Source organism: Hesperophylax consimilis, chromosome 13 (genome assembly GCF_061612785.1).
Source record: "Hesperophylax consimilis isolate HC1 chromosome 13, BYU_Hcon_1.0, whole genome shotgun sequence".
Lineage (NCBI taxonomy): Eukaryota > Metazoa > Arthropoda > Insecta > Trichoptera > Limnephilidae > Hesperophylax > Hesperophylax consimilis.
Genome location: NC_142848.1, coordinates 24,413,691 through 24,440,227, shown reverse-complemented (window position 1 = coordinate 24,440,227; position 26,537 = coordinate 24,413,691). Strand labels below are relative to the sequence as shown.

Sequence of the window (26,537 nt, the reverse complement as noted above, 5' to 3'; positions counted from 1 at the left end):
TCGCGGTTCCACGTCTTAGAAAAACATAAATTTTATCTATGCATCATTTGACAGCTGTCTGTTGACGTCTTCGAATGAATTTTTGGCGCCCGTTATAATCGTTTTATTATTAGATATCTTATGAAATTCCTCGATTTTCTTGAAAAATACATAATGGATGTTTTGTTTTTTCCCACTGATATCCTTATTGTTCAGTTTATACATTCTTAAAGGTAAGAAAAACATTGTACCATTTAACATTGCACAACATGATGTAATTGGATCTAACATTATTCCAAAATTTATTTGCACAACAGGTTTAAAATAAATACTAAAACATTTAATTTGAAATATGTCAAAAAGTCTTTTCAGTCGAATGATGAGAGTCCTAAAAGAGTTGTGTCAATTTGACATTAAAAATAGCCATAGATTATTTGCATTGATTGATGTATATTTATGTTTCAGCTGGTGTCACCTCCAATCATGGCTGTTTGAAAAGTTAAAAACGTTCCCCCTCATCGGTGGGGGGTTCAAAAGACATTTAAATCAATTTTAGCTTTTTTATTTCTTTTATATGTAAATGTTTAGTAATTATAATAATACTATAATATAAAAATAATATCTCTAAGAAAATAATATATTTTTTTTAAATTTTGTATAATTTCTTATTCACAATGAGTCAGTCAAAGATGGTATTGGAAAGTGATTGCACGAGGAAATGTCGCTCCAAGTGCCACGGGGGGATATTGACAGCAGCTATAACCAAGAGGGGAGTGACAGACGCAGCGCTGGCCAGTTTTTTCCGTACTACTTGCTGTAACTTCCTCCGCTGCACCGATGAGAAGGTACGAAACGTCTGATTCAATCACAAATAGTACAAAGTACAATTAGTAGTAAAGTACACAGCATTTCATAGTTTCTGCTCGGACATACATTACTTATTAATCTCCACTACGTATTGTACTGTTAAATTGAGTTTTGTAAAGACTTGCTTTTTAAACTGATGGTGGCTAACCCCGTACTCGGGTATCGCATATGTGATATATGAAGTGCAATAAAACACATATATTATGTCAAAACTTGCCGTTTAATGAGATAGATTGGTAACACGGCCGGTGCTGTAAAGGTTTAGCTACCGTGGCCGCTTTGATTTTCTTCTTGTTTCTCTGGACTGAGAATGGAGATTCCATATTGTGTTCACTCCTAGGATTATGGCCTTGGAATACACTGATGTTTTAGTCAATGTCAACCGTCAAATGTGATTATTGCAATGCTCGGGAATGGCTACTAATAACCATTATTGTTGACTTTAATCATATCGATGTTGGCTTTCATGCTAGGGTCCCAGGTATCTAAAACTTCATCCCAACAGGGCGGGACATTGGCACCGTAGGTGAATTTTCTAAAGCAAATGTAAGAAGACTTTTAACATTTGCTTTAGATAGACTTAGGAAGAAAAGAAGAACCTTAATATTTCCATGTGTGACTATCCCAACAGGGCCGCACCCTTCTGCACATGGCATCCTCTCGAGGCAGACGCCACCTGGTAGAGTGGCTCTCTCGCAGCCTCCCCGCCACGCCCCAGGGCTCCCCCGCCATAGACATCCGGGATGTGGAGTCAGGGTACACGGCCCTGCACAAGAGCATCTTCTATGGCCAGATACACACGGCTGTCGCGTTGATGCATTTAGGTGAGCTTCTTGATATATGGGACCAGTTTTGCTAACATTTGTAAATGCTGCCAATTTTGTAATAAAAATGGACCAATTATGGTAAAATGGAACCAATTTTTTTTGGTGCAAAGGAATCACATTTGGTGAAATGGTACAAATAATGTTAAAATGACACCAATTTTGGTGGAATGGAATCAGTTTTGGTAAAATGGAATGAACTTCGGTGAAATCAGACCAGTTATGGTAAAATAGAAAAAAAAATTGGTAAAATGATATCAATTTGGTAAGATGGTAAAATAGGACCAATGTTGATAAAATGAGACAGTTTTGGTAAATCCTAACAACTTTAGTAAAATAGGATCAGATTTGATGAAATTTAATAAAATGGGATCAATTTTAGCAAAATTCTAACAATTTTCGTATTTGGTATCTATATTGGTTTGGGAAATTTTTTTTTCTTTTTTTTTAGGAGCCAGCCCCAATGTGATGGACAACGATGACTTCACTGCAATGGACCACGCCATGCTGGACCGCCCGCCACGACTAGAGTTGAGCAAGCAGGTGCCCTGCGAGGTGTATGTGTGGGGGACCAACATCAACTACACCTCGGGCACCGGATCCCAGCACCAGCGGAACACTCCTGAACTTCTGACCACCTTCACAAAGCAAAACATCTATATTAAACAAGTTTGTCCATTTAAAAATAATTTAGATAGCGTGATACCCTTGGTAATCTGCAACTGCCCTGCCTTGGGTTAAAATATATATGTAATGTGAAAATGAAATAATGTACTTTTTTGGGATATTCCCTTTTGTCGTATTCGTCGGGTTGTGGAAAAGCCGATTATTGTTATTTTTTTTATTTGAATACTACATAAGACTCCCAACTGTCCAGAGCCAGTGAGACTATAGCATCCCCATAAATGGGATATGTTGTGAGACTGAATGGACTGGGGAAGGGCAAGGGATGGAGAAGAGGGATGTTGTGACCTGGCTGTTCAGGTCTGGTCACCAAAAACATCTTCTATTTCAAGCAACGTTTCCATTCTGAATGGTGATCTTTCACCAGGGCGATACTGAGAGTATCTCCCACTCTGAATGTGTTCAAAAAATGCTGTATACAAGATGTTCGGGAGTAAAGTAAAAATAGAAAATAAAAACTTTTTTCGAAATTTCAACAGTTGAATTGTTTGCATAATGGAGAAAATAATATTTTACTATCGGAAAAAAAAAACAACGGAATTTCAAAAAAAGTTATTTAAAATTTTTACCTTTACCATCATGTAGAATCACCTCCCACTCACTTCAAGGTCACAATTCTCGGCGTCCTATCATCAGGCATCCTTTGTGTCCGGCCCATTGCAGTATTTGGGACCTACAGAATCTTTCAATGCTATCAACCTCACTCATCACATGTTAATCATTCCAGGTATGCCTGAGCAAGTTCCACTCGGTGTTTGTGGGCGCGTGCGGCCGCGTGTGGGCGTGCGGCCATGGGGAGGGCGGCCGTCTAGGCACGGCCAGCGGGGCCACGTGCGTGCTGCCCACCCAGCTGCAGATGGCCGAAACGTGCGTGCAGGCGGCCGTGGGCAGAGACCACACCTTACTGCTGACCGCTTCAGGGATTGTGAGTTTTAACCTGCTAACTAACTTTTTGAAAATAAATATATATACATGTTTGGTCTTGAAATGAGAATATGCTTGGGTCCTACGAGAATGTAATTTATCCAGTTCCCTACCTCTCCGTAGCCATAACCTTGCTAAAAAACTATTGGAATTATGGAATGTGACAATTGGAAACTGTGTATAACTCCAATAGAAAATTGGAACCTTAGAAAAGACTAATCTAACTAACCATGGTAATGTCCATGTCTTATGCTGTCAAATTATTGACTAACCACATCTATCAATGAAAAACTTTACTATAGACTATCTTTGGAGTACGGGCCAAGTTGTACATCTATGGTTCTTGATATTTTGAAGTCGAACTATAAATGAGGCCTAAGGAATTCTAAATTGTGTGAATGTGCACACATACAAACTACAGAACATATCGTAGACTCCACATCTCTCTCCACCAGTTTCCTGCAGGCACATCTGTGCGGAACCGAGGGATTCCCGATTTCGTAGACTAGCTGAATAACCTCAGTATCCCGTTATAACCTGCGCAATACAAAGAATATTATTGGTGTAATCCGATTTGCAGATAATGAGCTGCGGCCTCAATGATCACCACCAGCTGGGGCTGCTCCCTCCGCCTCCGAGCGTGCTGGCCCCCCGCACCACCAAGCTGAAGCTGGCTGGGGCACGGGGCGTATGTGCGGCACGCTATCACTCGGCTGCCTACAGCTCCCGGGCTCTCTACACGTGGGGACTCAACGGGGGACAGCTGGGGCACCCCAAAGACGGGGATAGAACGGTGGTCACTCCTAAAAAGGTATGATTATTTTTAGACCCTGAGGGAAATTATTTTCCTCAGGGCCTTCTGTGTGGGGTTAATGTAAAAAAATATAATGAAATAGCTGTATGAACGGGCCGCTAAACTATGTTCACTGGACCTAGCTCAGTGAAACCATGTGTATTGTCTCAGTACCTTCACTATGTTAATTCATCTAAGCATCTGTCAAACATTTAAACAAAAGAAATAAACTTTTCAAATAAAGAATTTTTAATCAATAAAATAATTTAGGGACATATTTTATCACTTTTCTGATATGATTTATTTCAGTTCATATTTTTAATATGACAAGTTTTTTTGGACATGAATGATTTTACACATTACGCAAGAATACGTAGGAATATTTTATATCACGCACGCATTCACCGACAACTGAAATTAGTAGCTTTAATAATATGTGAGGCATGGAACTGGCCGAAGGAGGAGAAAGGATGGAAGTAGACCGTTCTGATACTTACCGGTAGTAAAGCCAGTCAAGTACTAAGTAAAATATGTGTCCTAATTTCAGGTGCTTCGGTTCAGCAGCAGCCAGGACGATACCAACACCATTGAGTGCGTGGCGGTCAGCGACGGCGCCACAGTGGCGGTGACCAGCAAGGGCGACGTGTACCTACTGCACCAGTACCAGTGCAAGAAGATCGCCTCGCGCCAGCACAACGTCAAGAACGTGAAGGTGGTAGGCGGCGAGACGGCCGGTGGCGACAAGCTGACGGACTACCAGAAGCAGCTGTCCGTTCTGCTGCTGACCACCGTGGGCAATGTCTACCTGTGGCAGGATACAAACAATCAACTTGTTAGGTTGGTATTCATGATGTTTTTAATCTATGTGGCTGGTATGAATGCAGTACTTCTGAGTTGTTCCGGGCTGCAGCCTGCAGACTAGGGATGATTCTGGTTCTACATAAGGGTAAGGAATTCTAATTAACCTCTCAGGCCTCAGGCATATTCTGTCAGAAGGTCGGAGTATTTCCGCTTTGCAAGAAAATCCAAAACTATTACTAACTGTTTTTGAAAGGTGAGGAAATAGGCTCTTAAATGGTTATTATTAGAACATATAATTTTTGAAAAACATTTTTTTAAATTCAAACATAAAAATAAAAGTAAAAATTACTGATAATGAAAAAATATATATAAAAACACACATTTTATTAGACAAACATTATCATCACCTCACGAAAATAATTAATATAAAATTCTTAATTTTAATAACCTATCTGATTTATTTCTTCTGGGGTTAATCTAGAATTGAATATAAAGCGTGGTGTTTTCTCTTTCTAACACCATTTAGATCAAAGGTGACAAACCCTCTGGGTGTCTCCGTGGAACATATGCACACATTTTTTTCTTTTAGTGTACATAAAACCACCAAAAAAACAATCCAACGTTCGTAGTTTGTATCATATCTCGTATACGGATGTATCTCAGTACATAGATTCCACAGTTCAGTATTGCATGTCTTGCGAGTATTGCGCGGCTTGCGAGTATTGCATGTTTTGCGAGTTTGTATTGCGCTTCTTGCGAGTACTGCTAGTCTTTCAAGTCTTGGATGTCTTTTGCATCCCGTATACGCAATACTCAGCCAGCCGCAAGACGCTGAGAAGAGTGTTCCTCTAACCGAAATACAAATTATCCGCAAAGCAATTGCACCAGAGGACATGAAAAAAATGTGGGGAATTTTTCGACAGGGAATTCTCTAGCTACCCCCCTCCCCCCCATGGATCATCATTACTATTTCCTTTATTAGCCTTAGGGGTTAACCCTAAAATTATTAAAGATTTTTTCACTAACCCATTGGCCTCCGAATTGTTTGGCTAAAAAATTGTCCTTCACATCCGAATTAATTTTGTACCAAAAGTTTTAAATCTGCAGTGGTGTACTAAATCTTACATAACTTTTAAACTAAACATTCAAACAAAACAATTTTTTTAATTTACTTGTGCATTGAATCAAGTTATGTAAAAAATATATGCAGTAGTTAAAAAAAAATAACAATATGATTAAACGAGGATATAAAAATATATTTTTTAATAAAAACTGTAACTGTTTATAATTGGATTAAGAAAAGTTGTACATTATACATACTTATTACCATTATATATATTTTTTGCAATTTGGGCTCTTGTTAGCCGCCCACCATGCGTTTTACGAACAAGCTTGTCAATTCCCGAACCAAACGCCATTTTGAAAAAAATCAATGACGCTTAAATATAACAAAATTTCAATTGTAAATATCAGGAAAAAACTGTACCAACGGAGTCCTGCCAATTACTACGAAATAAATGCTTAATTATCTACAGAGCGATTGGCATTTAAAATTTTAAACACAAATGTCAATAATGTATCTCTTTTTCGTTTTTAAGCCAATAGACATCAGACCCGCCGGGACGGCGTCGTTTGATTTTAAGACACATCGCCGTACACACGCCGGGACGGCGTCGTTTGAGGCCAATGGGTTAACTGCGATTCCAGTTCTCTCGGATGATAGCCAAAAGTCACTAATTTTGAGGTTAAAGACGATTCCTTATCCTTAACCTTTCCGGGAGTATGGACGCGAATGAACGACGGTACACACTTTCGCCAAAGGAGTATGGACGGCTATGGATGACAGGGGTCGCATATTCATATTCGATGCATATTCTGTAAATATGCATCGTATTGCCATCTATGGGCATATTCCTGTGACTTTACACTAATTTTAAACATTTTACATCATCATCGACAGAGATATCGGCTGTTATTTATTTTGCATACTATCATAAAATTTAATCAAAAAATATATATCTTTATTTATGTAAAAAAAAACTCACTCCCCAGAGCACAGCCAGAATTACGTAACTTACTCCCGGAAAGGTTAAGTAGAACCAAAATCGCCTGTCTTATCCAATTTCCGAACAACAGGCCAACAGAAGAAAAAAAAACTCATTTATACATAGATGTTTTCAAGTAACCCCACGTATGTACTAGAGATATAACGGAAGTGTGGATAATTTTTTTTTATTTTTATTATGATTACTATGTTCCTCTTTTCAAGCCAGCTCCACTAAAATTTGGTGCCCCACGACTCCCTCTCCGCCCCAAACTCCCACGCCCCGCCACAGTTGCTAAGGAACTCATCCTAGAACGTTCCATTAAACTTCTGTTATAATTTAGCAGAAGAACAAGCGGAAATGAAAAGTATGCAGAAGCATAGATCCGTTACATCTATGCGTACCCATTGACTGCCGCGCCTCTCGTGACCTCACTAGCTCTTTTTCTGTACAAACAACCATTTTCGTTTGCTTTTTTGCTATAGTTTTCGTATTCGTTTGGTACTACCTGCCGTTCAGCGTTGGGGACTTCCCCCTATATCAAATTCCTACTCAATTTGATGATCATCAAATCGACAATCAGCGCCATTTCTAATTTTTTATATTTGAATGGTCCTCGTTAAATGGTGATCTCAGTCCATTTTAGTTTTTGCTTTGCTATTGATAGTGTCTTTCTCGGTCGTCTCCGACGTCTTCCACCATCCACTACTGTATATCACAATGTTACTGTTAAAAAAACTACATTACATCGATTGTAATTCGACTCCGTATCTCATCAAATTTCAACGTTCATTTTCCAGTTCTGTGAAAGATTTTTTCAAGTTCTGTTTTAATCTCAGTTTTGTCAAGCAACTAGCCTATAATGATATAATAACAGAACTTGAACAGGAACCCGGAAATGAACGTTGAAATTTGATGAATTGTTCAAATTCTCCGAAACAACCCGTCCTAAATGTGTTTGAATTTGAATCACTCCATACTAAAATTACCGTCATATACTTATAAATATTCATGAAAATGTTGTTATTTTTTAGGTGCGTATTCTCCATGAGCCGTCCTGTCATCGTGATGGAGACCGCATTCACCCGCGAGGCCGTGATGATCACCACTAAGCAGGGCGAGGCCTTCCATGGTACCATCGTGCCCAAGAAGTTCCGCCAGACCAAGGCACCCCCGCCCTCCAAGGACATTGACAAGATCCTCGCCGCCAAGTCTGAATTCAACAAGTTTATCGATAAAGACGACTGCATGGTCATCAAGCTCAAAAGATTGCCTAATATTCATAGGGCTGTTGATATTTGCGGAGATGTCAAAGGAAATAACTTTGCTGTATTACAGGTTTGTTAGTTATGTTTTTGTTAGTGCATCTTATGCAGGGTCTCCTGCGATTGTTTCCACAAACAATACGCGAAACATTTTTGTTTTCGTCCACATTCCGTCTCCTCCCTTTGTTGAAACATTTGGGCGCGGTGGACATAGACATTTTGTCATTATTTTGTAAATTTCTGATGAGGAAGACGTGTGTGCTCTCAGTTTTTCGCTGTCAACTGTCAAGATGAGTTGTGACGAGGAAGACGTTCTTGCAGTTTTAGCGATCGCAGAAATTATTGCACCAGGGAGGAAAAACATTTCAGGTTCGATCGTACCTTCGATCTCGAAATTTTAATTTACATCAGGAATTGAAAACAGAAGACAGATTCGGTTTAGGTAATTTCTTAGTTGTCTGGGATTTCGAAGAATTAGTTACATTTATTTAGCCAGATATTTAAAAAAAAAAACAATCTGGCAAAGTGATGTCATTTCACCAGAAGTGCTACCTGCTGTCACATTACGATTTCTCGCAACTCGCACTTGAGAATCTCGCTACGTTTGGTGACTTAGCAGGGGTGACCAGGTTTATGGGGTGAGGTTTGTTTAGTTCTTGGTGGCGGATGCGTTTGCCCAAGTACTGCGTGGCGGGTCGGATCGGAAGAGACTGGTTGAGGGAGACCTTTTGACCACTCCAGCCAGACTCTCTTGACCCATCGCATTTGCAACGCAGTGGGAGGGATACATTCATAAGTCCATCACTCCTGAACACACTGACACCCATTTTCCTACCTACCCCTCATACCTTCTTCGTTCCCAGAACTTTTTCTCCTTCCTCTCCCTAAAAAGACCCTCCACAACAGCATCCTCAAAGTTGACAGAGGCCAGGAGGCAAATTTTTTTCATCAGGGCCTCCGGTGTGGAGCTAATGTAAAAATGATTGCCGTGAACCGGTAAATCGTTCTTCTTTGTTTTGTGCTTAATAGTGGTTTTTATTATATATTATAACAGGTATCACCGAACAGCGGTCTTCTCGATTTACCTCAAATTACATCATCAACATTGAGGACTGACATGACTGGGTTACTGGAGGAAGCAAATGAATTCGATCTGCTCAACGATGTCATCCTAAAGGTTTAAAATTTACAATATCATTATTATCCCCTAATAAATATCTTAACACATGTTATTATAAAGAAAACTGATGTCGCCTATTCAGATACAAAGGCTTAGAATTAAAATATATTTTATTTTTATAATTTTATTTAATATAGACACCACTGTACCCACTTTAATATAGATATAAGTGGGAACAGTGGTGTTATATAAATTACATATCGGTACAAAATATATTTATAATCGCAATATCACCAAAGAAGAAACTGGTTCTTGTGCTTGGAGTTACACTATATTGTATCTCCAATTTTGGTTGAAAACGAGTTAAGTACTGAAATGTACCAAAGATAGCCTATATTTTTTTGTGTTCAAATATTGCATTTTTTAAACCTACTGTCCAGGCAGTGTTGTTATGCGCTCAGATATGTCTCTCATTAACAATATAATTTATCTTTATGCTAAAGAAAAGTCCTTGCCAAAATATTGTATTTACATCAGATACGGATACTATAATATTTTTTTTATTATTTATTGAGTTAGTTTATACAACATTTGAATGTAAACAAGATAATTTTTCATTTTGTAACTTATATTTTTACAATAAACATAACATTTCTTCAAATATGATTTAAGATTTTCACAGCCAAAAGTATTTTTGTTATTTGTTTTTGGGGTGTTATGCCGTGTGTTGCGCTAACTCCTTCTTTAGCCAACGTTTCGGACAACATTGCAGTGTCCATCATCAGGGCAGATGTGTTATTTGAGGTTGTGGTGAAATGTGAGCTTATGTATGAGGATGTGATACCGTGTTGCCAGCTCCAACCCTCTGAGCTAACATTAACGTATAATTTTTAAATTGGTTTTCTTCGTTTAGCTCTGGTGTAGCCGTCAATTACCGGATACGGTAAATTATATGACGAAGAAATACAAAAATTTTAAGTTTTATTATATTTTCCTGCTAAATAAGCGTTTTTCACAATAAAAATAAGTCATGATCTTTCGATAAAAACAGTAATGTGAATTATATACAAAAATTGGAATTTGTGATGCGCTTTTTCACAGATAAAATAAATACATTTGCAAGTGACGAAACGACAAGCTAGAATAATATTAAGATTTTTTATTTCCTTGCAAAGTTAATAAAATATATTTTATTTTGCTAGGAGCATTTTTTAAAGTTCAAAAAACCATAAAATCAAGGCAAGTGCGGATTACCAAATCCGTTTTGAATACGGTGACATTTAAGCAGTTGCAACACACTTCTACCGGTTTATCAATTCAGTGGCATTTGAATGGTCCCAGTGATTCCGATTCTTTGTCCGTTGTGATTGATTATGTGTCTCTGTTGATTTTTTATTTCAATCAAAAACTGAAACAGGGCAAGAATCAGTGTATAACCGGTACTATTCAAATGTTAAAAACACTAAATGGTGCATATCGTCGATTTTATGTTCAACAATGTTGATGTGACATGTTATGGAACTTGAAACACCCCAACTTTAGACGATAAAACAATGTTTGAACTTTACCTTATTTTCAGATTGATAACCAAACCTTCCCGGCTCACAAATTCGTCATATCAAATGGTAGCGAATACTTTGCTAAATTGTGCGGCCCACAAGATTCTGAAACTAATGCAGAAAAAACTACTGTAAACAATGTGGACAGATCTGAAAAACTAACGATAAAAGTGGACAATATCCATCCCGCGATCATGAAGCAGATATTACAGTATTTGTACACTGGCACGTGCGATCTTATTAATACCGGGCCGTGTCAAATACAAATTAAAAGGGAGTCCAGTGTTGTTAAAGACGAAAATCAAAGTATTAATAATGAAGTCAGTGGAGAGTTGATAATTCATAATGCTGATGAAGTGTCTGGTAAGAAACTTTAATACAATTAGTTAATTAATAAAACAAATTCACAACAGTCATTATCATTAATTTGATCAAAGGCTGTAAAGGACCAAGAATGGACATTGGGGACCATTAATATGTCATAAATATAAATGAAGCTGATTGATAATGGTCATCTAATGTTATGAGAATTTGAAATAACCCAACCTAAGAAATTACTCTCCTGAATTTCATTACAATTTTGTAATGTATGTTGATTCAACATCCATTGTCAATGTATTATGTGTTTTTTATATTGTCTAATATACATACATTTTTATTTTTTAGCATTTGAGGCATACAAGAAAGAGAATAAAACGAAGAAAGTCAACAACAAAAAGACAAAACAGAATAAAATAAAATTGGAGAATGGCAACATCAACACGAATAGTAACTTTTGTGATCCCGTCAGACTTTTGCAAGAAGCTGCCAAGAAACTACAGGTTACATCGCTATACAAGACTCTATCACGATACTAGTAAGTTTTCATTCAGTTACGATCTATTGCAAAAGTTTGTTTTCTTTTACTATACTAGATCTTGTATTTGATAAAAACTGTCTACACACCACCATGTACAGGGTTTTCCAATAAGAGGTGTTATTTTGATATTCAATCGTAAAAGATCAATGGTTTCGTTGCTTGTGTGGCACGTAGCGCCGTCTTGTTGAAAGTAAATGTTGTCCAGATCAATACCATCCAATTCCGGCCATAAAAAATCATTAATCATCTCTCGATAGCGCAATCCATTCACCGTAACTGTTGCTCCAGCCTCATTTCCGAAAAAGTAAGGTCCAATGACTCCGCCGGACCATAAACCGCACCAAATAGTCACACGTTGAGGATAGAGAGGCTTTTCAACAATAACTCTTGGGTTTTCCGAGCCCCAGATGCGACAATTTTGCTTGTTGACGAAGCCACCGAGGTGGAAATGGGCCTCATCACTCAAGATGATTTTTCGATGGAATTCCGGATCATTTTCACGCATTTCAAGGACCCAATCGAAGCGTGTATCGTTCCGTTTTTATTAATGGCGTAGTTTCTACTTGTCAAATGTCAAAAAATGACAGCTTCAAAAGTAACATCTACCGAAATAGCGGGCTATTCAAAATAACACCTCTTATTGGAAAACCCTGTATATGTGTTTAACGATCTTCACCAATACATTGTTAGAGAGATGAAAGTACAGTTCATGGTACTTTGTTTGACAAGCCCCCAAAGGCACAGATATTTAAATTTCTCCAAGGACTTTGAAGCATAAATGATGGTTTTCCTGAGAGAGTTAGGATAAGAATAAATTTGTTGAATTTAATATTTCAAAGACCCAGTTATGTCTAATTATGATAATCTGGTCTCCTTCAATGAAAGCAATCTTTGCAACAAGCCTTTGGTGTAACCTTAAGTGACCAGCTCAGGCAACGAAGCCAGAGTTAAGATGAATCCTTTCAGATACTGAGTGTACTGTACAAAGCCCGCAGATACAGATACACAACTGCAGACCCTGTAAAACTGTTGCCTGGAATCCCTTAGATACTGATTAGCCCTATCTTAATATATTATTTAATTTATTATTATTTATTTCCAGCTATTCTAATGGACGTGTGATGATAAAAGAAGATGAAAAGAAAGCAAAGATTCCCAAGTTTGGATTTGAGCGGACGAATATGACGGAGTTATGGGACACGACCATCAAATGCCAGGACAAATATTACATCGAGGCTCATCGCTGTATTCTGGCCGCCAGATTGGAGTATTTCAATGGAATGTTTGCCCACAGCTGGACTGAGGTAAATATGTCCTTACATCATGGACATCCAAATTGGAAGACCAGCCCTTCAGGGAAAGGGGAACAAACCAGGTTGAGCGGAGCTGGGAGGCGGTGTGAACATCTCCATTTCTGTGATTTGTCAATAAATTAATCTGACAGTATACAGGCAACTTTCATTGTAATATCACTATTTAGTCCTCGAAAACAAAATATGCTCCGAATCGGGTAAACAAAAGTTCGGGCTTGTTTCCAAAATCGAATATTTTGTTACACTATTTAGTCATACACTTTTACAAATGTGTTATAATTTACTCACTTTACTTATTTTTGCATCGTAATCCGGTTTGTCGACGGTTCGGTTAAAAACGAGCATTCAGACACTGCGCAGAAAAATCCTACAATGGACTGCAATGCAAACCGTTGCCTCACTTTAGCAATCTTTACTTTTTTGCACTGGGTCTGGTTATTTCAATCTGCGCTCTTCGGTGTTCACGTGGTTTGCCTCCATCTCATCGAAATGATAGTACCCAGGTTTTATGTTAGGGCAGGTCTGTAAATTTGGACGTCTATGACCTAAATTAGTATTACTAGTCTTCGATTCTGCACAGTTGTAATAATCTTGTGCATCATTAAGTATGGAGATATTTTAATTCATTTTTAGTTTCTCGGTTGGTTATTTGAGAGATGGCGCAAAATCAGTTTGTAATAATTTAATTATGTATATCTCAAATACCCAACAAAACTCTGATATATGTATAATACATGTATGTATGCATAATTAGGAAAATTGATTAATGATTAATAAAAAAATATATATAAACAAGATTTAATATTAAAAAAAAAAAAAAAAAACTACATATATTTTTTTTACATATCCTAAGTTATATTATGCGCTTCCTAATATGCGTTTATTGTTGTTGCATTTTATTAAGTACCCATTTTATACGAGATTGCCAGCTCGGTCTTTGAAAAATTTACAACTAGTACTGTACCTACCTTCTATTATTTCGTACCTAATAAGTACATTTTTATTTTTATATCTTATTTTTTCTAAGTTTAATAACTATTATATTATTTAAGATATTTTTTTTAGTTTTAATTAAATTTCTTATTTTCTTAATTATATTGTGTTATCAAATTTATCATCTAGTTTTATAACTATTTGTTAATTTTTAGCTACATCAACTAGTGAATTTTTACAACCTATAAACCATAATGACTCTCAACACTCCCCAACTCAAACACGAGAAATAATTTCTCAATTGAGTTGGGCAGTTTTCGTTAAAAAATTCTAATTTTTTCGCATTCAGCCTCGAAATATTAAAAAAAAATGTAAAAATTCTAGGCCCTAATACAATTTACTTTATATTAATTACTATTCATTATCATAAACACCTCATACCTCGATTTATGTCAGGTCTTATACAAACCTAGTATTCATTCAACTATTACTACACTAGTAGATATTTCTTTTAATTATGTATTGTTTAACTGCACTTCAATTAACAACTGTATCACTTGCAATAATATTTTTGTGTACACATTACTTTTTCTGTAATCACTCTATTGTAAAAGCCATTTTATGGCGTTTAAATAAATAAATAAATAATGATTTTTGTTTTTTTCAGAGTTCGACTAATGCAACGATTTCTCTTCCGATACATAGTTCCATACTGGAACCTATTATAAATTTCCTGTATACAGATGAATGCCCCGAACTTGCAAAGTCTGAAGATCTGGAATTCCTTTGCAACATGCTGGTCATTTCGGATCAACTCTTTATAACACGTCTGAGGGAAATGTGTGAAGTAACATTCTCTACTCTGCTGACATTGAAAAATGTTCCAGAAATATTTCAACTGGCCAGCACATGCAACTGTCCACAACTTAAAAAATGTTGCATGGAATATATCTCACTGAATCTGCCAACATTACTTGAAACTAAAGCTTTGGAGACAGTCTCCCCAGAACTCTTGCTGCAATTGAGTGAATACTATGCAGATTTTAATCCGGCTATGTGTAGTAGGATCATCACTCCATTTTCTGAAGCTCCGTGTGATGAAGATGTCATTCTGAGCGCCAGTAACTTCCCTGTAAACTTAGACGAGATCTACGAAGAAGAAGCTTTTGATGAAGTCAAAAGAGACCTCACAGCGAGCAGCGGAAAGAAGAAAACCAAAGTCAGAAATATCAGTTTCACTGAAAGTGAAAAAGCGAGAAAACGCAATGAGTCGGTGAGCTCTGTCGCATCCCTTGACTTATCTAACGATAGAAGTGAGGATGTAACATTGTCTCTAAGCAAAATATCTAACACCGAAGATACTAATGTTAAAAGCAGCGGTTGGGTTAAAGTCAAAAAACCGCAAAAGATTGTAGAAGCTCGACTCAAGGTTATCAATGCGGCCAAAGAAAACTCGAGCATCTTGGAGTGCTATCCTGAATCATTCACCAAACTTGTCAAGCAAGATCATTTTTACGATGCAAGTTTATCTGCAAGCAGTCCTCCCGCTCAAAGCCCCATTTCGAGGAACGACAGTTTCGGATCTCCGAGGACATCCTCATCACCAACTTCTCAATGGGATTTTGAAAGTAATCAATCGCAAGAGATTTTGAGCCGGAGTCCTCAGACAACTTTAAATGTGACAGTCGTGAACACCAAACTGTCTCAAAAGCAAAGGAAGAAGTTGGCTTTGGAGAGCAGAGATTGTTCTTTAGCTGAGCAGTTGGATAAGCTCAATATGAAGAAGTCCCTGTGGGGCGGACAAACGGCAGATGTCTCGGCAAGTGCGCCGGAACCAGTACGCAAAAACCCGTGGCAAAAAATAGAACAACCCGCTGCCAATTTGACTATTGCCAAACCTAAAGAAGATAAAATCACCTTTTCTGACATTATTCAAGATGAACGAAAGCAAAAAGAGAATTTCACCAAAATGATGACTAAACCTCTTGCTATGACACAGGTAAATAAATTAATGTTTTTGTTGATTATCCGCCTTAGTATTGATAAATGTGTAGTTTTGAGAGAGGCAGAAAGTATCCCTGTACCGCTTCATTAGTCAGGAATGTATTGAAGCGATGGTCCTTATAGTGATGAGCGATAGTAACAGCCATTTCCACCATCCAAAACTGAGCGAAAATTACACTCCCATATTAGTGACGCCAATATTCTTTATTTAAGTCGACCCTCAGTAAAAGTGGCTCAGTTTCGTTGGTGAAAGCGGAAAATAATCAATTCGACTGACTCTGGTGATATCCTTTGCTACCTAACAGTATTATTTAAATAGTATAAAATAAAGTCGCTATCCGCGTCTGTCTGTTTGTACACTTAGTTCTTGTAAACTATGCAACGGATTTTGATAGGGTTTTCACTATCCCTTAGAGAATTTCTTCTGGAAGGTTTATGTATATAATACATGTAAATTATATTTATAGAAAGTAGAGAAAAGTCGATGTTTTGTAATCAAGTCGTAAAAAACATATTTTTGGATGTTTACATTGCTAACCCTGGCTAAACCTTATAAAATATATCAAAATAATGTACTACGGAATTGTAAATCTTGAAGAGGCGTACATAAAAGTCTGTGATGGTAAATGTTTATCTCTTAAGGATAATCCTCAGCAACTCTGGGTACACTTCAGCTAGTTATTTATAATTGATTTAATTTTTTTCTTTGCAGCTGGAAGACAAAGCCATTGAAGAATTAACAAAGTATTACACCTCAAGAGCAGCTGATGATGAAAAAATATTTGTTAAGCGGGTTCAGTGCTATCAGTTTGCTGCACCACAATGGATCAATAGATCTATACTAACCTTAAATTAATGCAGACAGGAAATTAACAGATTATATTTATTGAAACAGTAAATAATATGCAGATAATATGAATTAGAAACATACAGAAATGTAAAAAGATTAGGATAAAGATAAGACCCGTTCCTTTCATCCTTATTTATTTCCATTTAAAGAATAAATATCATTTTTAACCGTTTGAGTGCCAAAAAATTCATACATTTGCTTGTAAAATGCCACCAAAAAAACATTATTTTTTATGAAACTATATATTTTTTTAAAACCCCATAAATTCTTTGAATTTTCAACCATTTTGATAAATCAAAATATGATATTGGTTTAGAATCACGCGGAGGAGGATCCCGAAGTCCAGGCGTTTCGAAAAAATGAGAATTTTCGGTAGAAGAATTGGTTCCGGGAGGTACATTTGAAAATGAGTAATTTCCGGTGTTACTCTCCATTTCTTGGTCACGATCCGAAGAATTACTGGAAATTCGCATCCTGCGGTTGGGAAACACAGGTATGACATCACTGACATCACTGTCATCAGAGCTACTCTTACTCGAACTTGAATTAGAGGAGTGGAAATCGTCGCTCCCGCTGTCAGACATTTCAGAGGACGCCCTCGGCGTTATATTTTTTCAATTAACTAAAATAAAAAAAATAATAAATGAATCTGAAATTTAAACGGTTTACTACGATCTTACAACTATTAAGATAATATTAGAATAATATTTACCAACGCCGCAGCACCACACCCGACGTACGCGCGAATCAGAACACGACTGACGCAATCGACGGAAATCGACGTTCGGCAATCTTCGTTAAAACACGAATTGACGAAAGTCGACGATTGGCAATCAAACGGTTAATATACCTATATCGGATATATACATAGCGATACATTATAATATGATGCCACGCTCGCCAAAAGATGATAACTGACCAAAATGAAATTTTACAAGAGATGATTTATTTTTTCTTCTCATTTTTAAGGAATATACGTATTAACAAACTTTTTTGTGAATGTGTATTTTTATTGAATACTTTCCACCTTACATTACGAAAATAGTTAAATGGCAATGCTTTGGGGATAAATGGCGGTTACTTAGTGAATGGAAATGTTGAATAATTATTATTTTCGTGTTTATATTATTATTAGTTTGACAGCATATTTATGTATATCATTGTGTTATTGTTATTATATTATTCTTACTAGGTGTACCCCGCCATGCATTGCTGTGGCTCAGTCGTTTGTGCAGATAGAGAAACAATAGCGCGTGTTGCTTTTTCGTCCAACAGATGGCACTGTTTTTCAAAAAATCATATTTTACCTGTCACAAGTGATATCTATATAATATAGGTATATGAAAACACATGCGTATTCGAATGCAACTTTGCGTCAAAATTTCAAAGCAATCGGTGAAAAACTTTAGGATATTAAAGATTTTGAATAAACAAACATTAACATTTTTATTTATATGGATTTGTATTATGTTTCCACCATAATACGGACATTTGATTAGTTTGGGATAGTTTAATAGTAAAAATATTATTTTTAAGAATATGTTTTGTATTATATGCAAAAAATTACATAGTAAGCGACAAAGTGTAACAAATGTATTGCTATTGCTGGGCAAAACAATGTAACCGCCATTTACCCCCAAAGAAGCGCAAATTTACCGATTTTCAATGAAAGGCTGATGGTATCAATAAATAAACATTTGCTAAAACTTGTAGCCACGACGACTCCACTATCGCAAAAGAAAAACTGAGTCAAAACTCAAGGCAGTTGTTTCATTGTGTATCGTAATCCACGCAATAGTTATGATACTTATGAAGTTTTGCCTAAATTAAATTTTTTGACCACCATAATACACAATGAAGTGTGTGGGGGAACGGAATCCATTTTAGGCAAGATTATTTGGTATAAACGCTCTTTGAGCAAAACTGTCTGTTACAATCTTTTCGAACCCTGATGATATGCCAAAACAATATCGTAATTGTGAAATAAGCTAAACATAACACATTCGATCGAAAACGGTTCAAAACTGTTGAAGGTCACGTGCGTTAACTAAAAATAGAGCAGTACAAGTAGAAGCAGGTGAGACGGACTCGGGTTAGCGGAAATTGGATAGCATTCATATGGCATATGGTTAATTTACAATCTAAAAATATTAAAAAAATTATGTTTGTATATTAAATTTTCTACAAAATTGGGCATTATCACATTGCTGTAGTACCAAAACTAGGATAAGAATTATATTTTTACAGCAATATAGTTTTTTTTTGGTAGTAATAACTAAAATCAATGTGAAATATTATATTCTTTTGTAAGTATGTACATACTCGCATTCTTATGTATAACACATCACTTACCAAAGTGTTTTTGCACTAACCCCTCTATTGTTGTATTGGGATGAATTAGTCATTATGATTTCAAATAATTACATAAGATATATGTACATATTATTACCTAATAACCCAATGTCAAATGACAGCAACAATCCTTTGTAATTAGTTCATTAATGGCAAAAATCTAATTTTTATGTTACTAGTTTGACTACCTGGCTCTGCCTGAGATTGAAATTAAATAACATAGCTTTAGCAGTTAAATGGATATTTAAAAGATCCATAACTCATACTCAGAATGGAGATTGCATTGCTTATTGAAAATATTCACTTTGATATTGAAATTTAAAAAGTTGAACAAATTTCATGATGCAAAGCTCACAGTTTGAGAGTTTTTACTGCTTTATTATGTCTCCCCTGCATGTGTCCATTGTCCATCTGTGTTCAATATTAAATGTGTTTCATATTCTTGACAAAGAATAATTATATTGTGGCGTAATTACTACAAGTACGTAACTCTGAAATCAGTTTCTTCAAGATAGATAGAAAACTATATTTGGTATTGCAAATACATTGTATAAACGGATTTAAACTCAAAACTGTAATGTTATAAAAATATGTACAAACTGAAAACTTGGAATTCATTCATAAATACCTTAATTTTTGAATGCCCGTGGCATAAAACCACGCCTATATTTCCCCGCATATGTATATAACATTTTATGTTGCTGGCTAGTGATGTGCAAACGGGAATAATCCCCAACCAAATATAAATTCCCTAAAGTCAGGAATTTATTTATTTTTTTATTCTAAATAAAAATAGGTCGTCTCTTAATTATTTTTATGTTGAAAATGTATTATATTTATGAAATGTATAATATTATACGCATTACAAAGCCTTTCACTATAGCACACATACTAACTCTGCTATATGTCATATGTAAGGTCACAACTCGAGTTTGCCTCAGTCATTTGTAATCCTCAATATCAAACACACATTGATCGTATTGAACATATCCAATCCAAATTTATTAAACACCTATTGTATCGCTTTAGCGATCATCGGTTTGACCCTACCGCTTTATATAAACGCACAAAAATTTCTGATGCCCTATTCTTATACAAGATCGTGAACACTCTTGTTGATTCATCATATCTGCTAGAAAATATTGCATTTCGTTGTCCTGAATTCGTTGACTTATTTAGAACACCACACTGTAAAACCAAATATGCGCAAAACTCTAGGACGTGTCTGTAAAACTCACAATGCCTTACGAGATGTAGACATTTTCAAGTGTAACTTGAAAACATACAAAATGCAACTTACTAAACTGATAACTTAATTTTTAAATATTGAAGACAATATTAGTGATTTTTAAACGAAAATCTGAAACAGAAAAATCAGAAAAGGAAACGGTCACATCTGGGACTCGAACCCAGGACCCTTGTCTTTCCGGGACAATGCTCTACCAACTGCGCTAATGGGACCCTATCCTGCTCGGTCACTTTTAACTGTATCATACTTCGAATAAGAACTACCAACATTGTCTTCATTTTTTCACCGCACATTTTTATTGGCAACTATCTTTATGTATGATCGCAAGATTCAACCCGAACTAAATGCAATCTAGACAGCGTCTTTTAGATAAACCTATCTTATTTTTTATTTTTAATGTGCGACATCTGTTGACTTTTTCTGCAAGTCTAGAATAAATATTTATTTTTCGGAATAACTTTATTGAGTAAAACCTCAAATTGTAATATTTAAATATTGAAGACAATATTAGTGATTTTTAAACGAAAATCTGAAACAGAAAAATCAGAAAAGGAAACGGTCACATCTGGGACTCGAACCCAGGACCCTTGTCTTTCCGGGACAATGCTCTACCAAGGGTCCTGGGTTCGAGTCCCAGATGTGACCGTTTCCTTTTCTGATTTTTCTGTTTCAGATTTTCGTTTAAAAATCACTAATATTGTCTTCAATATTTAAATATTACAATTTGAGGTTTTACTCAATAAAGTTATTCCGAAAAATAAAAAACTTAATTTTTCTAATTTTGTGAAATAATCCTATCATCTTAGTTTATTTTATTGTTTTTTTTTTATTATAATCATGCGAAAACTGTATTACTACTAACTGTCTTTAATTGTTTTTAAAACATTTTTGAATTTTTTATAATGTTTATTCTTTATATTTCTTTGTCATTTATAAATATATATTGTATAGGTGCAAATATTGAATCAACGGCTAGAATTAATGGAACATTATTTGTCTAATATTGTAAATAATTGATGTTTATGCTAAATATATAAATGACAGTTTGTTTCTTAAATAAAATTTTAAAAAAATTAAGTTAATAATGACAGTAAAATTAATTTTAAATTATGCTGGGCAAACGCATCTGCTGCCAAATATATATTATACATTTGTAAAAAACATGAAATTTCAATGTAGGAGACAACCTCATTAGTTAGCCTGGATATTTCACTATTTAGATGAATATTCTCGTAATATTCCCTGTTTCGGGAATATGTATCATCGGGAACCCATCCATCACTATTTGTGGCATACATGGGAAATGAAATAAAGGTTTGGTTTTGTGTGCAACTCAAAGAAGCTAATTTTGGAGTTACCTATTCACAGTAATTAACCTCTGACATTATATTATATTATGTATACTTATTTTATAAATAAAACCATTTAAAATTAATTTTATCTTTTATTTGTTTATAAACCTGTACATTGTACATATTATGTTAATACATATAGCTGAATGAAACTAACTCAATTGAATATAACACTAAAGACGGGTTGTTTCGGAGAATTTGAACAATTCATCAAATTTCAACGTCCATTTTCGGGTTCTGTGAAAGTCCTATTTAAGTTCTGTTATTATATCATTATAGGCTAGTTGCTTGACAGAACTGAAATAAAAATAGAACTTGAAAAAATCTTTCACAGAACTTGTAAATGAACGTTGAAATTTGATGAATTGTTCAAATTCTCCGAAACAACCCATCCTTAATTAAAATTAATGTGATCAGTTTATTTGATAAATAGAATCCATTTGTGGTTTCTTTCAAACAGCATTTTCAGAAATGTTTTTTTAGGACAAGTTCACAATTTTCAAACTAATAAAAAAAGTCCAGGTTTATTTGACATTATTCTAAAATAATGAGAAAAAAAATAATGCTGCATTTGCTGCACTTCTTCATTTGGTTTTGAATTTCTCTAAAATACCTAGAAAAAATAAAATAAAATTATTACAAAAATGTAGGTTGGTTGGAAGAAATTGCCACCTGGTCATACGGTCAATAATGTATATGAAGTATTCATAATAATAAATAAATAATTTGGAATTTAATGTGTTATCCCCATAGACATTTAAATTAATAGACTCGTCCTAACATGGAGTCTGGGTATCATTTCGACAAGCTGTAGGCCATATTTTTGGCACCAGAAAGGTTGGAGGACATCAGACATTGACCATCGAAGAGTGCACAACGAAATAACCATACCATGCATAGAAAAGTAAAGTAAGGCAATGTAGGCATGCTGTGTCTGTTCTACAGGTATTTCAATGGAGCCTGCTCCAAGGAGCTAGCAGCATTGATTCCTGATGCACCGGTGCACGTGCGCGAAACTCAACGGAGACGAACTGAACACCCGTTCACGATTGACGTTGGCTTCATGAGAACGGGCCGTTTTTACGACTCGTTTTTGTGTAAGTCGGCTCGTATGTGGAACGAGCTACCGGCATCTGTTTTTCCTCCCTCCTATAATCCGAGCCTCTTCAAGGCCCGCATTAACAAATCCCTTCCTACAGCCCCTACCTTATTCCGCCTCACAACGCCGCCCAACCGGGTGGTGACATAGTTCCCCTGCCTGTACACTGCACAGGCAGGGACACTCTTGTGAGGTCTCACATAAAAAAAAAAAAATTTAAAAAAAAGGCAAAGATTTGCAGCGCAATCCATTGTGGGACTTTTCTGCGCAGGATCTGAATGTTCGTTTCTAAACGAATCCCCGGCGTAGCGACGCTAAAATTGAGCGAGGTGGGTAAATTATAACACACTGGCAGACGTGTACCCGGTGTTGCTGGGGGTTATCCTTATTCTAGACATATACCATCTCGGACTTTTTTGTAGCCCTTTTAAAAATATTCAATTTCGTAGTACATTATTTTGATGTACCTCGTAAGGTTTAGCCAGCGTTAGCAATGTAAACATCCAAAAATATTTTTTTACAACTTAATTACAAAACATAGATTTTTTCTCTACTTTCATTTTTCAAAAGAAAGACAAACATTCCCGGTTTACGAATAACCTGACAATATTTGAATATAACCTGATAATACTACCACCACAGTAAGCTGAAAATGTTGCTTGTGTTGTGAGGGAGGACTTAGCCAGCCGAGGAATTGATCACACTACGCCTGAGTGGGACCCAAGCGCGATGTCAACTCGGCCACCGACCGATAATGTGCATGTTTTATGTATATACAGGGTGTCCGGAAACTCGTAGTACAAGCGGGAAACTGGTGAATCTACATCACATTTGGAGTCGATTTTGTAGTATATATTTTTTTTATTTGAGCTTTCGTTATCGAGTAAATCGAGTTTGAAGTTGATTTTTTTTTTTTTTTTTTTAATCAAATTCTTATAAATTATTACTTAAGATCAAAGTACCCAACTAATTAAAACTATTTGAAAGTAAAACAAATGAAGAAACTCGGATTTGAAGCATTATTTTGAAATCACCCTTCATTTAACCCGGTGTAATCATAAAATATTTCTGCTCTGCAGGGTTAAAACATCTGTTATTCAACCCTAAACACCAGAAAAAACTTTAACCCTAAAATAGCCGAAAAATATTTTTTTTTGGTTTTTTTTTTTTTTTTTTGAAAGTGCTCAAATCAAAAAACTTTATGTTTTTTTGGGTTCCCCATGTGGTGTAGATTCTCCAGTTTCCCGCTTGTACTACGAGTTTCCGGACACCGTGTATAAACCTTCTGGAAGAATTTCTCTAAATGATAGTGAAAATCCTATCAAAATCTGTTACGTAGTTTAGAATAACAGACAGATGCGGATAGTGACCTTATTTTATACTAAATAGTTGAACAAAATATTGAACTTTGGGAAACTTTGGTTTACCAGATATGGGGTATATAGTTAAGTTTTTATGCAGCCAGCAATTTGTGTGCCATTGTAAAAAGAAGTAGTAATTCGTAAGCAGATTTTATTTTCGATGACCGAATGGTGATATTATAATGCGAGTTGCCTGTATACTGTCAGGTTTCATTTATTGACAAATCACCCGAAGTTGGACCGTCACGCCGGCTCCCGCACTACATGTTTGTTCCCCTTTCCCTGATTGGCACGTCTATTAATTTGAATGTCTATTATCCCAAATTAGTTTGGAAACTTTCCGTTATTACTGTGGATATGTAAAAATAAAACCCTTACGCAACAGTTAAATATTGGCGTTTATTTTTAAACATAAACTTGCACCATTAAAAAGATGACATAAACAAATGATTGTGGAAAATGTGGTTGGATGAGGCGCTCCTCCGTATATTTAACAATAATAATATTTCACTGTTGACGGCGTTTTGAAGGCCCTGAGCCAAACGGCGCTAGTAAAAACCTTAAGGAGGGCGCTGTTTCAGGTGATAGGTATTATCAGCTCCTTGGCAATTCGGCGCCCGGAGTGGACTGCTCCAATTGCACGTCTGGATATAATTAATATCAGCAATTCTATTCTGATGGGTTAAATCAAGAAATAATGATTATAAAAGTGTATTTTTCTCACCTGTATATATGGCTGTGTAATGTTTTATTTGTGGGTTACAGGGGGTTTTACAGGAGGGTATTCTTTCAATACTTTGTTGACCGGTCTAAATCCCAGTTTTCTCTCTCCGGGAACCAGGAGACCTTTCTTATCTAATTCACGCTTCTCGCTTTCAGACTGCTTGTGCATGCTATAGCACTTCTGGAATCCGCCGACCTCTTTGGGACACAGTGCCTCATTAAATTCGTTGGCTTTCAGGCATGAAAACATAACAGCCATCTCCTCTAGGCAGGCCACCTGACTTGCTCTGTTTTCTTTGCCAGAAATTGACTTTTTAAGTTCAAGAGGTAATAGTGCAACAAATGGAACTTTGTTTTCATTTTGCGGCAGTCGAGGCCTATTTCTTAATAATACTGCACCAACCTTCATTTTGGCTAGATATTGTTCTGTGATAAATAAAAAGCGATATTTAACACGAAAAAATGAAGATGAACTGTCAAAAGAAAATTCTAGGTTATGTTCGGATCTCAGATCTGAACTATTTTATCTTGTTAAGCTGGACACACACGACGCAGTTAACGAGTCAAATGGCATCGCGCCGAGCCAAAACTGATCGTTCGTGCGAAAACTCTAATGGCTCGGATTATATTTCGGCAAAATCAACCGAGCCGTGGTTCGGTTCAGCCGTATGTAGCAAATCCCCGCGCTACCCGCGCCAATGGCTCGCCGACTCTGCCGTGTGTGTACGAATCGCATTCCAAAATCTGTTCAGTATGAGTATGAATTCAGACCTCGAATCGGACAGCCCATGGGGAAAAGAAGGGAGGTATGGCCTGAAATATGAAGCTATTTTATTTATATGAGCCTTTGTTCAATTTATAAAAAAAAATACTTTTTGAACACATTTATTTGAATTTCACTTTTGTTTTTGGTAATGAATGAATGCAAATCTTGTAAGCTGAAATTAACCCACTCCATACATCCGATCTAGCTGAAACTCAGCAGATAGACACGTTGTCGATGACAACGAAAGGCAATCGCGTACACACACGCCTACATATATTGAAGGCCTCCGTGGTTGCGGAGTAAGGCTCTTGACTAGCTATTACAAGGTCGCGGGCTCAAATCCCGGCGTAATAATCCAATTTTATTTGATGAATTTGTGTTATTTCACAATTAATTAATTAAAAATAATATACAGGTGGCCGGGGTAAAGTGCGATAACTTTGTGGGGTGATTTTACATGATGGTAGAAGTAAAAAAGAAATAATAAACACAACTTTTTTCGAAATTCCAATGTTTATTTTCTAATACTGAAATATTTTTCCAAAGAAGAATATTTATTTCCCCAAACCAACAATTCAACTTTTTTAATCTACTAATTACCTTAAAATATTGGAGTTTTTTTATTTATCTTTTTTTACTTCTAAAATAATGAAGAATCATTTCCCGAAGTTACCGCACCTTACCCTAGTATATTTGCGGTATGTTCCAGAGTGGAAGATACTTTCAGTATCACCCTGGTGTAAGACCACCATTCAGAATTGAAACGTTGCTTGAAATGGCTTTAGCTTATTTGATGAATAGCATACAGATCTGAA

At 36.1% G+C, this 26,537-nt stretch overlaps 2 protein-coding genes across 2 annotated transcripts; one reads left to right on the top strand and one right to left on the bottom strand.

Annotated features, from left to right (window-relative positions):
• Window positions 1-57: 57 nt before the first annotated feature.
• LOC149418647 (inhibitor of Bruton tyrosine kinase) lies at window positions 58-20,923 on the top strand. Its single transcript, XM_089638904.1, has 14 exons — window positions 58-212; window positions 445-824; window positions 1,478-1,670; window positions 2,122-2,339; window positions 3,082-3,279; window positions 3,859-4,089; window positions 4,619-4,908; window positions 7,952-8,255; window positions 9,237-9,359; window positions 10,882-11,224; window positions 11,528-11,717; window positions 12,823-13,024; window positions 14,634-15,965; window positions 16,683-20,923. The coding sequence occupies exons 2-14, from the start codon at window positions 654-656 to the stop codon at window positions 16,824-16,826; spliced, it is 3,939 nt and encodes a 1,312-aa protein (XP_089495030.1). The 5' UTR covers window positions 58-212; window positions 445-653; the 3' UTR covers window positions 16,827-20,923.
• Window positions 20,924-21,868: 945 nt separating this feature from the next.
• Window positions 21,869-25,627, bottom strand: LOC149418646 (uncharacterized). The gene is made up of 2 exons (XM_089638605.1): window positions 24,958-25,627; window positions 21,869-22,386 (listed from the first exon to the last, which is right to left on the bottom strand). Exon 1 carries the CDS (start codon window positions 25,363-25,365, stop codon window positions 24,982-24,984), a length of 384 nt encoding a protein of 127 aa, XP_089494731.1. The 5' UTR covers window positions 25,366-25,627; the 3' UTR covers window positions 21,869-22,386; window positions 24,958-24,981.
• Window positions 25,628-26,537: the final 910 nt, after the last annotated feature.